The 24,145-nt window shown below is 29.7% G+C and overlaps 1 protein-coding gene across 1 annotated transcript; it reads left to right on the top strand.

Moving 5' to 3' along the window:
• Positions 1 to 1,361: 1,361 nt before the first annotated feature.
• LOC107438613 (uncharacterized) lies at positions 1,362 to 22,530 on the top strand. Its single transcript, XM_016050933.4, has 3 exons — positions 1,362 to 1,534; positions 19,279 to 20,834; positions 22,083 to 22,530. Exons 1-3 carry the CDS (start codon positions 1,395 to 1,397, stop codon positions 22,478 to 22,480), a joined length of 2,094 nt encoding a protein of 697 aa, XP_015906419.4. The 5' UTR covers positions 1,362 to 1,394; the 3' UTR covers positions 22,481 to 22,530.
• Positions 22,531 to 24,145: the final 1,615 nt, after the last annotated feature.

Below are 24,145 nucleotides of genomic sequence, written 5' to 3'. Positions count from 1 at the left end.
AACTTATTAACATTTGTAACAACTGTTCAATGATTGTAAAACCGTTGATTAAATTATATACTGTTTTAAATAGGCTTATTATAAAATGTTGCATAATAAATAATCTGACGATATTTATTTATAATAATGAACCACTGTTTTTAATTTTTAAACTTTAATTCGGAATAATAATCGAACTCGAAAACGCAATGATGTTAGAGAATAATGCTAAGAAACAATAATGAATAAATTGTGAAGGAAAATACTATTAAATAAAGAATATCTGAAAAATATCAATTTATCTGTTATACGCTGAGGAAAACCAAAGAAATCTCAATCTTTTTTCTTAATAAAGGGACCTTACCATTAAGAAACGAAATTGAAGACAAAATTGAGAAACAGTTTCAAAATCATTAACTTGGTATGTTACGTAGACATAATCGACAAACATGAGAGAGAAACAATGTATTTATGCCGCCCAAAAATCATCGATGAATCTTTCGTCAAAAATTATAAATTTAAGAATAACTACACTTTTATTTGCTCAAATTTCAATAAAAATGTTCTATGTAACAAATTTAAAAGGTATTAAACTAAACCTGACAAAATTTTAAAAAAGAAAAGAAAAAAAAAAGAAAAAGAAAAAAGGGGATAGAAAAAAAAAGTGTCAATGGTGCCTGGATATTGGCAGGACCTGTATTTATTTGGGTCAGGATTTAATTAAACGTAATATGCAAGCAATATCCAATACAAAGTACTAATTATAAAAACGTAAACGTAAAATAAAAACTTATACAAAAAAACGTTTTGCATCTATACGTCTGTTACCTTATAAATGAACAAAAATTAATAGGATTCACAAACAACCAAGTGTTTAGTGCATCTTTGTGCATTCTAGCAGAAAAATATAAAAGCAGGTTCTTCTGCGTGTTGCGCATAGACATGTAGTGCATAAACATGTTGAGCAGTAAAACGTGTTGTATATTGTTCTTTTTCCTTTTTCAAACTTCCTTTTTTACCTTCTCTTAAAAAATATTAAACAAAAAGTTATGGATCCCAATTTCTGCCCTTAATTGCAGAACTCTGAAAAAATATTTCAATGTAATGTATAAAAGTTAAATGCTAAATTAATATTTTCATAAATATGATTAATGCATTTATAAAAGCAAAATTCGTTTATATTCTATGATATATCATTTTATCTTAGAATTTGCCCTAAGAAAAAGCCATAATTTTTTCAAACTACATAAAATTGAATAATTTTAAAAAAAAAATTCTTTAAGCTATTTAATTTTGTTTCATTTAAGCCTAAAACTAATTAAAGCCTTAATATAGATGTTAATTTCCGAATTTAAGTCCCAAAAATCTTCAAGAATTATTAACAGATTGAACGTTTTGAATACAGAAGGGCGCGAATGCAGCTGACGTCATCAGTGGAAGAGAGAGCTTTCCAGTGTCACAAGTGGAAGAAAAGCAGATCAGTGAGTTCCGCTGTTTTTCATGATAGACCAAGGAAGCGCTGGAATACAAACATCCTTTCCGTCTTTCATCTTTTGTAAGTTTTCACCTTTTCTTCCAAGAAATTATCTGCCACATGAGAAAAAATTTTTCTCTTGCCTTTTTCCTTCTTTCTTTTTGCAAAAAAAATTAAAAGTATAAATGTCTTTTTAAGATTAATCGTTCCTTCAGATTTTGATCAAAGACTTAATACACATAAAATTATTTTTAAATTATGATAATAATATTAAATTGATTAAATGGACGGAATTTCAGAAAAGTCCTGTTTGCGAAAAACTCCAATATTTTTTCATTTTTCTCATGCTCAAATAAATAAATAAAAAAATAAATATTGATAGTTCCGCTAGCAAAATTGTCCTTTAAAAATTGGGTAAAATAATTAGTTTATTAAAAATATAGACAACTACTTTTCGTATTTTCCCATTTTAAATATAGATAATAAAACAGCTATAATCTTAATCATATTTAAGTAAATTAGTGAAATGAAATCAGTACAAAATGAAATTCATCTAACGCCACCTTTTCCTCTTGAAACTTATGTACTGTAAGCTATTTTTTTAACGAAATTATATGTCTAATTAGCAGTCTTGTAAATATATGTGACCAGTATCTTATTAACTCCTTCCATTTTTTTGCCTCAACTTTTTCACAAAAATTAATATGAAAATAAAATATAATATTAACTTTTAAAAAATAGATGAAATAAATGTCTCAAAATTGTGTTATAAATGCTTGACAAAAGGCTTAGTTTTACATAAACTAAGTTTGAAATAAGTATGATGATTGCATTTAAATGATAAAATTTTAATTTAGTTTAAAAGAAGGACCGAGTTGTCACATTAAATTAATCAAAATGCAACAAACATTCTTTTCACTATCTAGCTTTTTTAGGTTTTTATCTTTTCTTAACAAATTCACATTTAAAAAACTTATTGATAATTGATTGATAGTTAATTGACAACTAAAGCCTGTGAAACGTCAGATCTTTTTTGCTTTGTTTTTGTATGAAAGTAAAGTTATTAATCTCCTTCGATTAAGCTGTGCTTTTTCAAATTTAGTTCACACAGAATTATTTTGAAATAATTATAATAATTATTGTTTATAAGAAAATAAATGACCTTAAAATAATAAAAACAGGTGAGAAAAAATTCGTTGATTACCTTGTGTAATTTTTTTACATCGTATTAATTAAAATTTATTATTAATTAATAATTAAATAAAACCTGTAAAACACTGAGATCTTTTTTTTTATAAATATATATTTGTATGAATTTAAACGTTTTAATCTCCCTCGTTTAAGTAGAGTTGTTCTTTCAAATTTAGTTCACACAGAATTACTTTGAAATAATAATTGTTTATACGCAAATAAATTAATTTAAATAAGTAAAAATTAAAAAGAATCAGTGAAAAATTTTTGTAATTTTTTTATATCGTATTAATTAAAATATTTTGTAAAATTATAAAATAAAATAAAATGGTGATGGATTAAAAAGGAAAAACGTGGGGTGTCCTTTTGAAATACAAGGTACCTCCTACATTTTTGTGATACCTCCATCTCATTTTTTTCCTTTCAATTGCTATTTAATTTTTTTTTTTAAATTTAATCTTCATACTTTTCAGTTTTGTGTCTGCAAGTTAATTAATGTCTTAAAGTGGTTGAAATTTTAATAAGTGATAAATTTTATTAGGCTGCAAGTTTTGATAGCATCAGTGAGGAAACAATTTTGCCTTGTTCTGTTGTCAGGTAAAGAGCTCGAATTTAAATTCAAGTACTCTAGCTCAGAAAAGGCGGACTAATGGCACCCGTGCCACTAGATGGCGCTTGTGGGGTATTTTGGTGGCATCCGATAAGTACATGTTAAATTACTTTTATTCAGTAACATTCAGTGAAAATATTATTTAAAAAATATAAAAATAAAAAAAAAACATCTCAAACACTAGCATAAAACATCGCTTCTCAACCACTGGGCCGCTGAACAGTACTGTCAGCAGCGGATTGATACATGAAAGATTGATATTTTGATATTTTATTTTATTTTATAACCGTCGTTGAACAGCCGACCCAATTTCATGGGTTTACGACTTCAACTCCGTAGCCTTTATGGGTTCAACTCCGTAGCCTTGTAATTTTGAACCAATCCAGAAGACAAGGAAACTCCTGGATCAGTACCCCCAGAGGTATTGATTTGTTGTGGGAACATGGAGGACTTTGAGACTCGACAGATTTAACGTGCATCAGTCACCATTTACTACACGGGGAGTCTTCGGCCGGCGAGGATCGAACCCACGACCTCTTGGATATGGGCCCAGCGCCCTACCGACCAGGCTATCCCGGCCCTGATATTTTGATATTAGAGTTAATGTAAATTTTATTTATGTTTAAGTTGGTGTAAGCTCAAAATAATTTTCATAGCAAAGTGTATATGAATAATTAGGACGCACAGTGGGCTGATCATAAGACACGGTTCCGAGTCGAATATTAAAGTCAAGCCTTACTGACTGCAACCAGTGTGGGGATGAAGGGCTAAGCTTAATATGAAATTGGAATGTTTTTCAGACACTGTTTTTTCAGTTCCATTTAAAGCAAACTAATAACTTTATAGCAAATATGTTTACACAACGTCATTCTAGAGTTTGAAATCAAAATGCAATTGTCTAGAAATTACTATTAAAAATAAATTAGTAAGTGGCACACAGGACACACGAAAATAATCGATCGCAATTTAACTGGCACACTAATCAAAATTTCGATTGATGTTTAATTCTGCTGATAGCAAAATGGAAACGATTGTCATCCGGCACAGAGCTCAAATTTAAATTTGAGCACTCTAGCTAGTTGGAAAGTAGAAAAAATTCCGATAAGCGATAAATTGTATTTACTATTATTATTAGATTAATTTTGCATGTAGCGCTCAGAAAATGACTGAAATTTATATTACCATCCATTAAAAAGAGCACTTTAGATTGTCAAAAAAGTTTCCGAATCTTCAATCAACAGTAAATTTCCTTTTTTTTTAAATAATTTGGCTATAAATTCTGCTAGTAACGGACAGGAGACGGTTTAAACATATATTCTCGTCTGAGACGCAGTGGCTCAGGCGATGGAGCATTTTCCTCCCAACGTAAAATATCCTTAGTGGTAGACGGATCATGGGTCAGAATACTCTTGCCATCGGACCAACCCTGGGAGGTTTCATTGGTTTTCCACTTCATGTAACGCAAATGCGGGTTAGTTTCATCCAAACATATTATAGATAGTTTGTCCCAATGCTTGATCCAGGAGTTCTCTTGTCTTCTTATTTGAGTTCAAAATTACAAGGCTACGGTATTGAACATTGATAGTTCAAAACTTAGAATTGAGATGGCTGTTCAACGCCGGTTATAATATCATACTATAATAATATATTTTATTTTATAACCGTCATTGAACAGCAGACCCAATTTTTGGGTTTACGGCTACTAATGTCCAACTCCGTAGCCTTGTAATTTTGAACTCAATCCAGAAGACAAGGGAACTCCTGTATCAAGTATTGAGAGAAATTTGCCTGTGTGGAGGACTATTTTTGATGGAACTAACCCGCATTTGCGTTACATGGTGAGGAAAAGCACGAGAACCTACCACGGTTAGCCTGACGGCAAAGGAACTCTAACCTATGATCCGTCTACCACTGAGGATATTTCACGTCAGCACTGTGTACGGTGCAAACCGGATGCGGAATTCGTATCGACCAGCCATCGCTGGGATTCGAACCCGGTTCACCTCATTGGAAGGCGAACGCTCTATTCTCTGAGCCATCGCGGCTCTATAATAATATATTGTAATCTTGCATAGAGCTGCTGTTAAAATATAATTACTCTAGGGATAGTAAAAAAATGATCGAAATTTCGATTTACGATAATGTGGTATTATTTTCTGTTTGTAGGGTTAAGAAAATATTTAAACTTTTCTTTCAGCACAAAGCTCTAGATAAAATTGAAGCATTTTACTTGGTCGGGAAGTGAATGGAATTTAGATTGACGATGAATTTCCGTTGAACATAATGAACCAATTAATTCTGTTTGTTGTGGTCATGATAAGATGCAAACCTATTATATCATCCAGCTTAATTTTTTTTTTTTTTTAACTTACTGTACTTTTTTCATCTAATTGCGATACATACTACTAATTCAGACTCGTTAATTAGTTTTTATCAACCTAGGTTTATCTTTCTCACTTCCTTTAATACTAACTATCAAATAAATTAATCAGCTAGTCGAATATCCTGTTGTTTACAATAGTATATAAAGAAATCTTTTCCTTGGGAAATGAGAAAGCAATTTTAGACAAAATACTTGGTTATTTTTCTTCTAACCTCTATTAGACTGTAGAATTAAAAAAAAAAACAAGAAAGACAAAAATTTGATTTCGAATGATTCGTAAAATGAGCAAAATAAGAAAGGTTACACGCAAAATCGAGGCGTATGTATACAGTGCAGAAAAAAAAATAAACTGACCACCCTGAATAACTTTTGATCTAATGATCGGATCATGTTCCAAGACTCAATGGTTAGAAGGTGAAACTTCAAATATGCTGATTAATTAGCGTAGACGATACTTTAAATTACGAAATCAGGCACAAAAACGTACTTTCTCTGAATAAACATATCCTTTTTAGGACTATTATTAAATAAAATAATAAATATTTTCTAAAAGTTCTTTTTTTCATAGAATTTAATAAACGATCAACGAATTTAATAATTATGTGCACAAATTTTTCGCTTAGCTGAAAAAATTCTCAAACTATGGCAAAATACACAAAAAATAAAATTAACATTAAGGGGTTCAAATGGGGGGTTGGAATTACGAATTCGTAGAAAAAATGGCATATTTATTCAGAGAAAGTGCAATTTGTCTCTGTTTTGTGACTAAAATATCGCTTGCACTAATTATTCAGCTTATTTGAGGTGACCGCCTCCCCTGAAATCATCAAGATTAAGTCCCAGAACGTAAAATTATTCAGGGAGGTCCATTCTTTTTTTTTTCTTTTTTGCTCGGTGCAAGACAAAATTTCAAAAATTTTGAGATTTTTTTAAAGTATTTAAATGCTTTTTCAAGTTGATTAAAAAATAATATACAATAAATAAAATTAGCATTAAGGGGTCTTAATTTTAAATGGTTCTCCTGATCAACCTTGGGGGACCATATTTCCCAGATTGCGGGTGTCTCCTATATTTTGGGATCAGAAATCCGAATCTATCATAAAAAAAAGTACGCTTATTCAGAGAAAGTACGTTTTTAAGTCTGATTTCGTACCTTAAAATATCGAAGACATAAATCACTCAGCATATTTGAGGTTACCTCTTCAAACCATTAAGATTGAATCTTAGAACGTGAAGATCCACTCATTGGATCAAATGCTATTTTCCATTTTTTTTTTTTTTTTTTTTTTTTTTTTTTTTTTTTTGTGAACTGTATTTCTTTAATCTATTGATAATTTAGATTAAATTTAGTATTACAAAATCATATCTAAAAATACTTTCAAATCTTTCATTAAACCATATTTTATTTTACAGATGTATCTATGTAGTTCTAAAATAAGGTTTGTGTTTAAATCAATTGAAGTTGTGGTTGAAGATATTTTTAAATTCAATAACTGTGTTGCTTACAACAAATTCTAAGAAGTAAAATAGTTTTTCTAGTAAAAATAAACCCAATTACAAAACCTTTACGAGTGCAATTTTACATAAAAAAATTGTATTTAAACTTTTCCATTAGTTTAAAGGAAAAATGTACGCTTTCAGGTCATATTTACATAATAAATACTGCAAAATATCTTGAAACATATGCAAGATACTGCCGACTAAGCAGTTAAAAGCCGCACTTCTTAATGAATACCATTTTTGTCTTACACAAATATAAATCATCATTTGCATTTTAATGCTGTTTAACCAAAATTTGGTTACATTTCCCACAGCATGCCTAAGCTTGGTTTGTTTCGTGTCTAAACTACTAACAGGAAATGCTTCAAATAAAAGTTTCTTTAATTACATTCTGAAAAAATCTGAGATCTGAAAATAAAAAAGAACGTATCAAAAATATTTCCGAATTGAAGTTCGAGTTTCTTTATGTAACTATGGGTCTATTCAATCGGTGCCACCGCGATGTGACTAGCTTCTTCTCGTAGCTGCAAAGTAACACCACTCGTGGAGGTCCCGACCAAGGACAGTTTGTAAAGACATAACAGCGCAATCTATCTTACCGAAATTTAAATTCTCTTTCTTTTATATATCTGTTTGAAGGCTGTAAGAGAGGCTTTTATAATGAACCCGTACCTAAAAACTTCTTTTAAGGAACCCAAGCCCGTGGCAGACAGAGGCACAGGCTGTGCACGATAGGGAAGGTCATACTATGTCTAATGTGGAATCGATGCAGTATACTTTGCAAACAAACCAGTCATTTATGGGATACAAACCTTGGTAGGAACAAACACTTAATCGCTTCAGTCCTGATGTGCGCAGAATAAAAGAAGTGAAGACCTAGAATAACTTTTGATCTAATGATCGGTTATTCACGTAACAGAACCCAATTTTAATGATTCGAGAGCCTATCCTACTAATTAATTAGCGCAAACGGTATTTTAAGTTACAAAATCAGACACAAAAACGTACTCTCTCTGAATAAACACACCTTTTTCTTTTGACGGATTTGGATTTCTGACCATCAAAATATTTGCAGATGACATTTTAAGTTATGGAATCAGGCGTAAAAATGTACTTTCTCTTTATCCTGTTTTCCGGTGGATTCGAACTTCTGACCCCTCTATAGCCGCAATCTGGGAAATATGGGGTACCAATAGTTTGGTCAAGAAAGCGGTCCAAAGTTTAGTTTCCACAGTATCTCGAGAACTTCTGAAACGAATTGAAAAATATTTGCACACAATTATAAAATTCGTTTGTCTAAAAATAATTCCAAGCAAAAAATAAACTTTGGCAACTATTTATTATTTTATTTGATAATAGTATAAAAAATTTTTTAATCGCAAAGGTATACAGTTTTCAACATCATTTTAAAGAATATAATTTTACAGTGTGAAATACAAAATTTGAGTGAAATCAGTCATATAGTTCCTCAGAAAACGAATTTTCTTAAAAAGATCGTGCTTTTAAAATGATCCTTTGAATTATTTCCCGTCATAAGAAGAAAAAAAAATCAATCAATAGATATAAGTTTTTTTTTCACTACTTTTTTAATTCAAAGAATTGAAAGAAATGACCATTCTACCTTATTTTAGTTACTGCAAATTTTTAAATGGATTATGCAAACAGGCAATGAATGCTGGCTTTTGTTATTTAAACACATTCCTTTTTAATACTCTTTAAATATAGTCTAAAATAGCCCTAAATTAACGTACCAGTTAGATATCACATTCACTACTTGTTACTGCTAAAAAAAAAAGAAGAAAAAGAACAATAAATAAAAAAAATAAAGGCATTGATACAACTAAAAACCGATTAATATAAAGTAGGCATTAGAAACTTTTATTTGTCTATTGACACTAAGATCGATAAGAATTTTTTAAATTCGTAACACAGAACGATCAAATAATTTTCTTTCGCAGTAAATTCCAACCAGCACGCGATTAACAATATTCAAATTTTCTTTTTGTGGGAGATCGTGTTTGAAAGAATATGGGAAAAATGAGTGGTCAAACTCTAATAAATGGAAATTACGTCTCATCATTAATATTCTTTGTCAAGTAAAAAAAAAATATTATTCATTACTGGTCTTTGTTCATCTTGGAATGGTCACTGTACCAATTGGTGACAGCAGGTGCCCATACAATTGACGTCACTTCCTCTCGACAAATTGATAGGCACACCCTTTTTTACATTATCTATACGTTTTGACAAAATGACAGGGCTTGCACTAACGTAATTGGTTTAGTTGAGTTATTCCATTACCTCCTGATAAGAACTTCTCTGGGGAAAAATTAAAGATGAACTTCACCAGATGTTTATCCCGTCCATGTTATATTAGACTATGCAAATATAACTCTATTTTATTGAGGCCTCTTAATTTACCTTCCAAAGAAAAAACAAAATGCAAAGAAACATATCTAATTATTATATTGACTTATTTTTCTGCTTTTTGATCTTATTATATTTTATATAAATAAAATACATTTCGTTTAGTTTTGCATTTTTATTTTTAGAGGAACTAAAATGTATCTCTATGTATGATAGCAATAATTTGCATCTTAGCCTTTCACGCTTTCTCATTGGAAAGAAAAATCGCATGATTTGTGATCAGTATTAAACAAAGAAAATCCAGATATCTTTGGCTGTCATAAACTTAAAATTAATCACCTTTAAATTATTTATTCGAGACTTATTTATTATCTGTAATTATTAGTAATACTTATTTACTCCTCTTCTTAATATTACATTCTCCGCTATCATTACGTTTTAGATTTTTATTAAAACTCAAAATTACAGGCTTGAAACTTAAAGTGCCTTCTTTATTATTAAAAAAAAAATTAGCCAGATATTAGATTATTTTGTAACATTTTAATGATTAACATATTTAGTTACTGTTTTACAATTAGTGCTGAACGTTCCACAGTTATATTTAGTTGCAAGTTCTGTATACTTATACTAAATTATATTTACTTTTATCATAAATTTTATGCGTTCAATACACGTATTTAATTAAAATAATGAAATCAAGTTAACTATTTAGAGCTCCAAAGCAATATTATGCATTAAATTTTTGTATATTCTTAAAATAAATGAATTATAAGGCGAGAACTGTTTACGGCTTTTATATATTTTTATTGCGTTAACGCTTATTTATACTTTTAAAAAAGTATTATAAGTATGAAAGTTTACAACTGAACAACGTTGAGGAAGAAAATCACGAAAAACCTCTGTAGATTTTGATGTCACGCTGGGAAAAAACTACAAAAGATATTACAAACTTTCTAAATACAGAACGATTTTTTGTTTTAAATTAATTATTATAAGAGTTACTCGAAATGGTGCCTTCTGCGCCTTGAACAGTCTACATGACGTAAAACCGATTCTCGGACCCTCTCGAAAAATCTGAGATGTGCTTTTGATTGCAATTGCTGAAGCGATGACTTTCCGTGCTGTGATATACTTCGGTTAGGGCCTGATTATCGCCTAGGCCAAAAAGGCTTGGGCTTATGGTCCTTAATTTTTGAATAGCCTATAAAATTAGTACTTCTTCAGATTCAATAATTGGTCTATTTAGTGACCTCAACACCAGTATCGATTGATATGCATATCGATTGTTGTTTGTCCAGAATATATTGAAGAGCAACGCAATGTGGTTTTCAAAATATTTATATATTAATATAAAAATTCTATCGATTTAATATTTTTTATTAAACTAACCATAATAAATAAAAGTAAGTTTTCGTTTTCTACCTTCCAAAAAAAAAAAAAAAAAAAAAAAAAAAAAGAGAGAAACTTCTTTCAGATTTCTTTTCTTCCTCCTCTGTAGGAGGAATTTTTCGCAGTGTATGATTTTAATCGGAATGTTTATCATGCATTTCACCGCGATTTATATTTTTATATATTGTGTTATTAAAAATATGTCATACATAACACCGCCATTGAAAAGCATGGTAGAAATGGAGCGGCAAAATTCTTTTGCCCTTTGAGAGTTTTGCGCGCCAGACTTGGCGAGTGGCACTATTTAGCGATGAGAAAAGAGTTCTAAGGAAGTAAAAACACTGCCTTGAACATTTTCTCTTTTGGAATTAGTTTTTTTATTTTTATTATATACATATTTTTTCTTTTTGTTTGACTGTTATTTTTTGTATGTGATGCTTGTGTTGTGAAAATATGAAAAAGATAAAATAAATAATGGTTATTTCCAACCTAGATAACTCATTTACAACATATTTACACCACAATCACTTCTGCGGATTGGTTTTCCTTCCTTTTGATGACAGATCAAATCATTTTTTTAATAAGAATATGCAAAATTTTAGAACGTCACTTTCAATTAAATAAAAGTTATTTAAAATTAACTAGAAATCGCAGTTCAATTTTTATTTATTTTAAAAAATGGGCTATTTTGAATTTGAATTTCCAAAAAAAAAAGGTATTTTCTTCAGTGGGTATCCACAGAGACATTTTCAAATTTGAATATCAAAGTGAAACTTTAGTTAGGTAAAAACAAAAATTAGGAAGTATGTTGAAGTTATTCAGGTCGATATATATAGTACCTTGTGAAGAAGTACTTGTGGAGCTTTGAAATAAAAAAATACTATCAATTGCAACTGCCATTTCAAATTATTTGAATCATTAGTTATACCATTCAACCAAATTAAGGATAAGATAGACCATATCTGTAAAAGCATATTTATGTAAACCCCAATCTCATAGTGGCATAAAGATGGCTATCGAAAAAAAAGTAGAAGATGTAAAAGGACGCCTGAGCGGATGCAGTCTGGCGCCGCTCTCCAGATTAGGGATCGCTCCATGAGAATATTACTCCTATTTACTGCGTCATAATTTTTGATCCCGCCTGTTTCCGTAAGACTTCCGTTACTATGGTAACGAAAGCTCCCTCGGGATTTGAAGAGTCAAAATTAAAGAGTTTATAAATTTTACATTTTTCCTTCATTTTTTACAGGTTTATTACTCAGAGTTTCTTTTTTCCTTTGAAAACATGTAATGATCAATAAAAGTTATTTCTAATTGGTATATTTAAAAGTGTATTCTTCAAAGTACATTGGAAGGACGTTCCATGGGTCTAAAATAAAGTTTAAAGAGTCGCAAATTAATAGTTAAGTAAAGAAGAAACAAACACGCTATCAAAATCATTCGAATCTCTGGAGAGTAAAAGATAGATGAAATTAAGAGTATCAAGATCGGTTTCATTGCCTGATTAAATTTGGAAGTAGTTTTAACAACCGTCTTTCTATTTACTATTCTTCGTACTCTTCGCTGTTTCCTTCGACAATCACATATATCTTGATGTTTTCAGTCTCATCAACCTCAGTAGTCATTCGTTACATTTTGATAGCGTTTTTGACTTATCCTAGAACAAATACTAATTTAAATTTTTTTAGATTTCATTTTTAAAAAACGATAAAAAAAAATACATTAATGGTGCTCATTATATATCACCTTGCAATCAGTGAAAATGGCATTTGCATTTAATAAAAATCCGTCTCTTTTAAGATTCGATTTCTCAGGAACTATTCGTTCGATTTCATTTAAATTTTGTATTTTGCCAATTAAAATTGCATTCTTTGTGGCTATTATTAAATATAATAATAAATATTTACTAATAGTTATAGCTATTTTGCATGGAATTATCTTTGGATAAACGAATTTTATAGTTGTGAGCAAAAACGTTTTCAATTTACTTTTAAAGTTCTCGAGATATAGCGAAATACCCAAATTGTAAAATTAACATTAATGGGTCCAAATTTTGGACCACTGACCTACCAAACTATCGGGTCCCCTATATTCTAGGTTCCAGTTTTCGAATCCATCAAAGAAAAGGTATGTTTATTCAGAGAAAGTGCGTTTATAAGTCTGATTTCGTAATTTAAAGCGTCGTCTGTGCTAATTAATTAGCATATTTGATTGATTGATTGATTTGTTCATTTACCTCGCGCTAGAGCTGCACAATGGGCTATTGGCGACGGGTCTGGGGAACATCCCTGAGGATGATCCGAAGACATGCCATCACAATTTTGATCCTCCGCAGAGGGGTCACCCTGTCAAACCATTAAGATTGAGTCCTGGAACGTGAAGATCCGATCATTAGATCAAAAGTTATTCAGGGCGGTCCGTTTTTTATTTTGCGCATTGTACACTTTTACGAACAGTTGCATAATCGCTCTGTGACTACTTCAGTTGAAATTTGTAAAAGAAGGTTTGTACGATACAAAATTCCAGTTATAAACCAGAATGCAGGTAAGCGTCAAAGTTATTGTTAAAAAATATTTCACAAGTAAAAAATTACATTAAATATGTTTTTTTTTATAACAAATTTGAAAAAAAATGTCCACACTAGCTCACTCCACCTTGTATTTTGCGAAGTATATTACAAACTTTGTTATATACAACAAACAATACAGAGTAATACATCAGTAATACAGAGTACTTATTAGTTTGCTCAGTGAGAATGACAATTAGTTGCACGCAGAATTGATAAGTATATTCGAATAATATATTCGAAGAGGTACTACAACCTATTTCTGATTGAACTCTTTAGAACATTACCTGATTGAATGCTATGTTTTCTAGACCTACATTGTTAAGGGCAAGTCTAGTTAGTTTTCTTTTCTTGAATAAATTATCATTTGGGACTCATTCATATGCTAATATAACATGAAATACATGTACTATTATATTAAATATATTATTCAGTGAATAATACAACATAAGATGACAAAAATTGTGTTTTTGTTGAATAGGAAAGGGCATCAGAATTTTAGAACACCTTCGAAGGACATTTTCGAAGGAATACCTATCATCTAAATTTATTTCAAATTTTTATGTTTGCTTTAAAATTAGAAATAAATTATTTTACTGTTTATGTCTGCAGAAATTGATGTTTCAAACGCTATGCAAAAATATTTCTTGTATATTTGTTCAAATACAGTAATACCTATTTCTAAAAATTCATATTAACTTACATAATGATTTATTTCTTCTTCCACAATTGTCCGAGCCTTTGTAATTTTTATGCCTTTAAAGTTTCTTTAAAATATGAAACATATATCAAGATAATTAATTTCAAATCTTTCAAAGAATTAAATTCACATTAATTTGGAAAGAAAAAAAGAGTTGAAAGTCTAAGCAATTTTTAGAATGGAATAGTTTAAAAAAATTTTTATTTCTAAATGTAAAAAAAAATTATTTTAATTTAAAATATTTCGAAAAAACGATTTTACTTTTTTTTTGCGCTACAAAAACTTATAAATAAAGGCATAAGTAAAAAAAAATTGTTTCACATAGATGGTGGAGAAAAATATTTTTCCAATAAGTTTAATTACACTGAATAAACGCATTTATTTTTACTCATAATAAACAGTAGAATGGCAATGCATTTATTTCCGAAAAAAATTCAACAAAAGCATATTTTTATATGTAACACAAAAGACATTGTGTGTAGGAAAAAATTACATACAATATTTTTAATTTAAATTACCACAATACCTCTTTGGCAACTTAATTTTCGAAATCCAAGATGTAATTAACTAAGCACTGAAATAAAACTTGTTAACCATACAAAGAGACTTAATTATTCTTTGTCGGAAAGGGGATTATAAATAGTTGCTCGGGAACGCATTATTATTCCCAAATGTTCCTTGAAACAATACTTCTCTCTTTAATCAGACGATAAAATTCGAATCAACAAAGCCTTGTTGAATAAATTCAATTATGCAAACGATCAATTCTTATTTGAAACATGAGCAATGTTCTAAAGCTAGATTTACTCTTTTTTTCAAAAAACTCTTATCTAAAAGCTAAATTTAGTTAAAGTAATTATAAGTAAGAATTTTCCTGAAATTTTATAACTCACAAACAATTTTCCTGATGTCGTATACATTTTGTCGTTAAAATTACAAAGCTTAAAAGGAGTTTTAAACAAATTTTTAATACTTTTTTTCATTATTTTGTATTAATTAAGGTCAAAATAAATGGAAAATATTATATTCAGCATTTTAATAATTGGTTATGAAATCATCGCACAGCATCGGACACCGGTGTCCCTTTTTTCATCAAAAGCAAAGCTTTCCAAACATGGTTCACTTCCAAACAATAATTTTTCAAATTTTCTCTTAATTACAGTTATTTAGGTCTAATGAAAACAGTAATTCACCATTGAAATTTCTTTAATTTGCAAAATCAATTATTGATAAATCTTTGATTCAAATGAAAAAAAAAAATTCCAACTACTTTTTTGATTTCATATTTCAATACAAATATAATTCCGATAATCAAACAGACTTTTCAGTAACAATTAGAATGTTTTTTTATAATTAAAAAATATATACAAAAATAAATTTTGACTGTTAGTGTATAAAGTGCATAAAAGGGACATCGGTGTTCGATCTACGCCAAAGAGTTCCAAGAGTGATGAGCGAAATTCAAAACTTGTTAATACGTAAAAAATCCAATCTTTAATTTTAAAAAAATAGCGTTTAATGCATTGATTATCTAGATGTATTGATAATAATTGATCAAACTTGATAATATGATATTAACTAAATTAAAAAAAAAAATGCTACCTGCCTTCTTTTTTTCCAAAACCAACGACAGAATATAGATTTGTATGAAATCTGTCATATAATTATCTCTCTCTCTCACTCACTCACACACACACACATATATATATATACGTATATATATATATATGTAATAACAGGGCTCCAACCCTGTTATCAGTGTTGTCTTTAGCTTGAAATAATTACAGTCATAAGCCATCAGACGTTCTAAACAGGTTTATTTAAATATAGGCTGGTATTGCTAACAGTTTACGTCCACACTCCCTATGGGAGTGGAATGGACAAGACTTCTGACAATTCCTGAACAGCTTATCAGGATCAAATCATGATGAAAGGACACGCAAAACTATGCGTTCTTACGTTTTATACCAACATAGATTTGAAGTAAAAAGGCACATTCGTACATTCCTTGTAACCTTACGCATTAAGGAAAATCATTTCTGCTTCCTTATATGGAATTGAAAAAGGGTACGATTCTAAAAATAACTCTTCCCTTGAAATATAATTCTATTTATATTTCAATGGTATGTTTTCAGCCTTGAATTCCCAAAATAGAATCTCTCTACGCTTATTCTTTAACAAAGACATTTTATGAAAACGAAAGAGATTTAATTCTTTTATTAATACAAAAGTATTTAATTTTTGTATTACATATATGAGCAATTCTACATATAAACGCCAGTTAGGCGGCCAAAAAAAAATTTAAAAAAATTTGGAGGACACACTATTTCTAAATGAATTTTCTTCTTCCTTACACCCTAAAAAGGCGAGAAAAAATCGTGAACATGAAATTTTTTCTTTGTGACATACTTTAAATGTGACATACTTTAAATGTGACATACTCTTTCTGACATACTCAGATAAATCTGAGCCGTTTATTCAGATAAAACGATTTTTACATAAATATAATATTATTATAATGTTTTTCTAAAATGTATTTATAGAGATTTCATAGTATAAGATTATATTTTAGTATAAAAATTGGCGTTTATTTGTAGAATTTCTCATATCGTCGCTTTGAAACTAAACCGTGGTAACTCAAAAAAGCAAATTTTTCAGGAGAGCAATTTCTATCTAATGCTAATCACGCCAATGCGATAACGATTTATCTGCTCTCTAAATTAATTTTATTGAACTATGAAGATAATACTTTTTTTCTCTAAAAGGGTGATTTTTTTTACACAAAATGACCCAAATATCTCATTTTTCGATTTTTTTTGAGTTTTACGGCGATAAAAGCCACGATATGAGCAATTCTAGAAATCAACGCAAATTAGGCAAACAACAAAAATATTTTTTTTTGGGGGGGGGGGGAGGGCACGCTATTTCTACATGAATTTTCTTCTTTTTTACACCCTGAAAAAGCAAGAAAAAATATTAAACATGAAATTTTTTCTTTGTGACATACTTTAAATGACAAAATACCAATTTTGAATTTTTCCCGATTTTTTCAATTTACGAACTTTGATTAAATTTTTTTAGTTTTTTTTTATACTAAAATATAATCTTATAGTATGAAATCTCTATAAATACATATTAGAGAGACATTATAATAATATTATATTTATGTAAAAATCGTTTTATCTGAATAAACGGCTCAGATTTATCTGAGTATGTCAGAAAGAGTATGTCACATTTAAAGTATGTCACAAAGAAAAAATTTCAGGTTCACGATTTTTTCTCGCCTCTTTAGGGTGTAAGGAAGAAGAAAATTCATGTAGAAATAGTGTGCCTCCCCAAAAATTTTTTATTATTTTTTGGCCGCCTAACTGGCGTTTATTTGTAGAATTGCTCATATATATATATCAAAATATCAAAAAATATTTTTTTTCTAGTGGGACAGTAATACATTGGTCTGCCAATGGGAATCATCTAAAGTTTCATCTTTAAATGAAAATTTTTCTTAGATTAATTAATTAATCTAAAAGAATTAAGATTAATTAATTAAGATTTGTAATTAATCTTAATAATAATTTTACAATAATATAATACTAGTTTGTAATTCCTTATGAGCACATTTTTTTACCTTTTTAACCAGGACTAAAAAAACATATATTAAGGGTGTTCATTACGGAACACCGTGCATTTATACATATTTTTAATTAATATTCAACCTGCTAAGCACTACATTTTCCAAAATAAAATTATACTAACTTAAAACACACTAATATAACAAGTTTAAATTATTACAATTGCAAAAGTAACCTTGGTTACGGAATGACAGTATTTAAGCAAACACAGTGAAATTAATGATGTTAAGTCCGAACAAAGCCATAAGTAAAACTTTAACGTTTAAAATAGTTGTTGAAACATTTTCTGTAACTAAAATATTAACATTTTATTCTAATAAATTGACAACAACATTTATTTCGAAACCAGAAATGCCTGAGAAATTACATTTTTGAATTAAAAGCTGATTTAAAATCAGTTTTTTTAAAATGCATCTCTGCTCTATAATTTTAAACATAAAATATTTATAAGGCTGAAAAGTATCAAAAATTACTTATTTACTATTATAATGCTATTAATTCCTTATGAATGATTTAAATTTTATTTACATACAAGGGCTGTAATTACCATTACTGAACATTGAATTAAATATTCCTCGCTTAAATATCCAAAACTACGCTTTGAATAATACATTTGGTCAGTGAATAGAGTGAAATGGCACAGAAAACGTCAATAGAAATAATTATAGTAGACCCAACAAATTTTTGTATTGAAAACAATTTAACTTAGAACAACGTTATGCAGCATGAGATTCTTTTCGTGGAAAATTCTGCTTCTCCTCCATTGGTAATTTAAAATTTAAAGTACAGAAAGAGTGAGTTCAAGTAAGCCTAGAGAAAGTTATGAAGCTCAAAATGCAAGTAATTCTAAATCATCATTAGCACGACAACTCTGGGTGAGCCATGGTTTTTTTCTTCCATCCTGGCCTGTTATCAGCAACGATTCTCCAGTTTTTACACATCATTTTCGAGCCGTGGTGACTCAGGGGATAGAATGCTCGCCTGCTATTGAGGTGACACAGGGGTTCGAATCCCTGATTAAGACAAAACTATTCATCCCACATCCCGGTGACACAGGGGTTCGAATCCCTGATTAAGACAAAACTATTCACCCCACATCCCGCTGACCTTTTCTCGAAACCATAGTACCCGCCACGACGCGAGACGGATGTCTGGAGGAGTTCTCCTGAAAGCCGCACTATACGAACTCTCTATTCTCGGAATTTGATTCTTCCCCTTGGTAGATTCTCAGATGGCCTTGTCATAGAAATTTATGTGATTCTAAATAATCCAGCTTTAGTTTTTTTTTTGGCATTTTGATAGTTCGAAAATATTTTTTTTCTTCAATATTTGGGACACCATAATTTACTCTAGGTTTACCTAAACTCACTTTTTGCATACTTTAAATTACTTAAGTAAGTGAAAATATTTTTTCGTATGAAAGGTTTCTCCTGATTTATAGCGTCCTCTTAACTAAATAAAGGAATTTATTTATAATTTTTCTTTTTTAGAAAAATTCCAAATGCTATGTTTGCAAGATCATGGAAAAAATGGATGGTATGGGTAACTTTTGCAACTTCAATCACAACACTGATATTATTGCATAATTCATTAAGGCTTTCAAAGTCTTTTTTTATCGAGAATGATTTCCTTTATTATGATCTGAACAAAGAGGAGCCGATCACAAAAAATCAAACATGCCAACTTCCGAGAGTGCATCCTTTCGACCCATCAATATTGACATATTTAACGATCAACAAACCCATCAATTGCAAAGAGCGTTTCGTAACCATCACTTTTATAGATGACGATGGATTTCTAAGATATAACCTGACGGCATTAAAACTTCTCGGTTACGATGTTAATAAACTACAATGTGGCTATCAAGAGATAGTCCGTAAAGACGATTTCAATGTAGAATTCGGAGAGTCTAAGAAAATAAATGTTAACGGATCACAAGTACGAACTGAGTTCATCTATGTGTCCTGTCATAATTTTGTCGGTATCCCATTTTACTCTAATGTTCACTGTCATATAATACCAACCAAGTTATCGTTACCTTTTGATGGGAACAATACTTTGTATAACGTTTTAGTGATCGGCATAGACTCCGTTTCTAGATTAAGTTTCATAAGAAATTTACCGAAGACGTACAAGTTTCTTAAGCACAATTTAAACGCGTTTATATTTAGAGGAATGACTAAAGTAGGCGACAATACCTGGCCCAATCTAGGAGCCATTCTTATGGGAAAATCTGTTTATGGCAAAGAACTTCCGAAAGTCAAAAAGTCAAGTGGAACGTATGATTCGTGGCCTTTTATATGGAGGAATTTTTCTGAAGCTGGCTATGCCACACTTTTTGCCGAGGACCAGCCAGCTATAGGTCTTTTCACGTACCTTCGTGGTGGTTTGCGAGATCCTCCTACGGACCACTACTTGCGTCCTTTTTGGCTTGTTGTGCAAACATCATTGCTTCATCGGTTAAGCTCCAATTTATGTTTTGGTGATACGCCAAAGCATCTGCTTCAGCTGAAATACACAAAAGAATTCATTACCAAATACAGTAATTTGCAAAAGCCATTTTTTGGATTTTCATTCCTAGTAGAAATCAGTCATGATTATATAAGTCAGGTGACATCTACTGATGAAGACTTTTTACATTGGTTGACTGATTTGCACCAGTCTGGCCAGCTCAATAGAACATTTCTATTATTTATGTCTGACCACGGCCATCGCTTTGATCCAATGAGAGCTACACTTATTGGGCGAATAGAAGAGAGAATGCCCTTTCTAGGACTAGTCGCCCCTCAGGAAATTTTAGAAGCCCATGACGAAATTAGAACTAATTTAAGAACAAATGAAGGACGATTAACGACACCTTATGATATTTATTTCACTCTTTTGGATATTTTGAAATTCAGCGTAAATAGTTCGAGTCTTGGGACAAATACGTCACCCAGGGGAACTTCATTGTTTGGAGAGATCGCGTTAAATCGCACGTGCACTCAGGCAGGAATACCCGATCATTACTGTGTATGTGAAAAGGAGGAACAACTGACATCATCCGGTAAGTCTGACACAACTAATATTTAATTGAAACTTATAATAAAAATTTGCACTCTTCAATCATTCGCTAAAATACATAAAAATTGAGAAACCTATCCATTTAAATGTTACATCCAGATATAAATAAATAATAAGTTTATGTAGAAAAGTTGCACCACATTTTCGGTTAGTGATTTCTAGTAACTATTTCAAATGACCTCCTTAAACCATTATGAAGGCAACAAGTACATCACCATAAAAGTATTTATTTTTTAACTGGAACATAAATCCCAATTTTTCCTTAAAAATAAAGTTCGCCCAGCAAGGAGGGTTTGTTATACATGGTATGTAATCTACACCGGTTTATATACTGGATTTAAAAGTTGCATCTTTCAGTTTTATATTTTTTGTTAATTAGGTAACAAAATATTGAATAATAAATTATCGAAATATAATAAATTATTAAAAGTGTAAATTTTTTTTTAATCAAAAATGTTTGGATTAGTAGCTAAATTTAAAATTATTTAAATTGTCTAAGGAAATGTTTAAAAAATATTTTTGAAAAACATGGAAAAAAAGTTATACACATGATTTTTTAAATATTTTAATGCTTTTCCTGGTTGCTTCCCCCTGGAAAAGTTTCTGCGGGTGCTTTTGGCTGTGGCAGAAATTGAAACTGGGTAAATTAATAAATTTTTTTCCAAATACTGTTTTTAACATTTTTTTTCTACTTTAAAGTCAATTTAAATAATCAGCTTTATGAGCTAAAAAGTTATTTTCCATTATCTCAAACAAACCCGTAATCGAGGGGTTATTTTTCAGAAGAATTTTCGCTTTCGTTTTAAAATACGAAACAGGATAAGTAACTCAAAAAGTTACATTTTTTCACTTTAATATAGTAAAAGTTTCAATTTATATAATTATATTATAAAAGTAAACATTTAGAGTTCATAAAATAATTTGTAAGATACAGAGAATATAATAAGTTATTGGACAAATAGTCTTTTTTTTCTTTTAAAAAAAAAAAAGACTATATTTTCCTATACAGCCTAATTATTAAAAAATAAGCAGGCATTGGAAAAGGGGGGAAAAAGCAGTTTAAAAGAAATCAAGAAATTAGACTTCACCATTGGTTTAAAATCTCTCTGTAATTCTATAACAAAAATTAAAATTTGTAAAAATCACAGAAAATCTGCAGTTTGCATCTTTGCAAACAATTTTCCCACTGACTTTCTTTTTTAAAAAGTTTGTTCATTACCATGCATTGCAGATCCAAGATCTCAAAAGGCAGCTGATGTAGTAGTAAGCACTATCAACAACATGCTTGAAGTAATGAGTAATTATTGTTCTAAACTTCAGCTGGCTGAAATTGTTAGAACAGATCTTCTCATCCCACGAGAAGAGGTGGTTTACAATTCTCGAAGTTATTTTGGGAAGAATATAAAAGACGGAAAAGCAAAGGGAATCATCCAGAAACTCCGAATTATTGTCAGGACTATTCCTGGCGATGCTTTGTTTGAAAGTACTATTTCACTTCGAGAAGAGAATCAGATATCAATTTTAGGTGATATAAGCAGGATCAACAAATATGGACAGCAGTCATCTTGCATCGATGATGCTAACTTAAGAAAATACTGTTTCTGTTCATCACAAAATGGAGTTAATTGATTTGTTAATGTAACATGTACAGACGTTAATAAAAAATTACAAGTTCTAAATATATTATTCAAATTAACCAAGAAAATGCATATTAACGACAAGAAACTAAATAATGTTCAGATTTATTACCATACATAAAGAACTTTGCGGTATTATTACTGTGTAAGTTTGTTTAACATAAATAGTAGTGTCATACCATGAAGGAAATAGACATTAAAATGGCCAATCACCTTAACACGTTCTCATTACATATAGTCATTCAGTTACTCCAACAATTATAGCTTTGCATTTTACAAGGTTCCTACCCGCCTTAAAAATTTTAAAAAGTAGTAAAAATGGAGTCTTCATCATTGAAGCAAAACCAATAATCCCTATAAGTTAATTTTCAAAACAAAATACACCTGCTTAAGAATTCTGTCGTATCAGACCTATAAATATTAAAGTGTTATCATTAAAAAAGTAATTCATATTAACTTATTAAGCTTTAACGTAATTTATTACTACATACTATTAAAACTTTTTTTAAGGCACGTGGGAACTTTGATTTTAATTTTATAAACGAAATAATACGATTTAGTTTATAAAATTAAATTTTATAAGACGAAATTCTAACTAGAGATATAAAATTGAACTCATGTTTTACATACTATTATAACACAATTATGAGCAAATAAATTAAAACTAGTTTTTATTTTATTTGAGTAGACCGAGATTGTCTAAAATAACTAAAAAATGCGTAAACATATGTTATGGTTTTCTTTCCCCATGGCAAATGAATTTAACGAAATACATAGAAATATTATGAGATTATTTTATGCATGCACAGGTTTGAAGGGTTAATTTAACAAGATTTGACCTGATGTAAAATAGTTAATACTAGAAAATCAAAACTATCTCGCTTGATTTACAAAGAAACTCACTAGCAAATTGAGAATCTGTGGAATATTTTGAAGAATTATTTAGGTAAGATAGATAGTACTTAAAAAAAAAAAATAAAGCTTGATAAATATTACAAAAAAATCTAATTGCATGATACGAAATTAAGAGTAGGTGCATTAATCTAAATCTATGAAGTTAATGCCTAGGGCAAACTACATTTATCAATGTATATAGAGGTATAATGTGAATAATAAAAATAGAATTGTTTTAAAAAAAAAAAAACTTTTTTTTTGGTGCAAAAATATTCTAACAGCACATGGCAACTTTTGAAATCCTCACTTTTGTGAGCATATTAAAACGGCAATAATATCAAAGAACCAAGATGCGGACAGTTCAAATAAGTGCCAAATATATTAAATTATACTAAATATAATACATAAATTATGCTAAAATAAATTCTTTTCGTAAAAAACCCTAATTTTTCCAAAAATGTTACTTAGAATCTCCACTCACTAAGCTCTTCAGATTCAAACATGCTAGGCTAAGTGAGCACATAATTTTGATACACCATAATAATTCCAACAATTAAACAGCAAACTTGTAATATGTAAATTATCAAAAGAAAACAATTTTTTTTTGTTAGTAGTGTTTTATTTAAATGAAATAATCAACACAAGGTTACATAACAATTTGGTTTTCAAAACACAACAGAAATAAATAGAGTATGAAAAATATTTCCAATATGTACAGCTCAACATTCATGGAATGTGAAATCTCATACACTCGCTGGTAATC

This window comes from Parasteatoda tepidariorum, chromosome 6, assembly GCF_982258835.1.
Source record: "Parasteatoda tepidariorum strain Cologne lab strain chromosome 6, Ptep-v5.0, whole genome shotgun sequence".
Classification (NCBI taxonomy): Eukaryota; Metazoa; Arthropoda; class Arachnida; order Araneae; family Theridiidae; genus Parasteatoda; species Parasteatoda tepidariorum.
The sequence above is the reverse complement of the archived record's forward strand: the minus strand, read 5'-3'. Positions and strand labels throughout refer to the sequence as shown.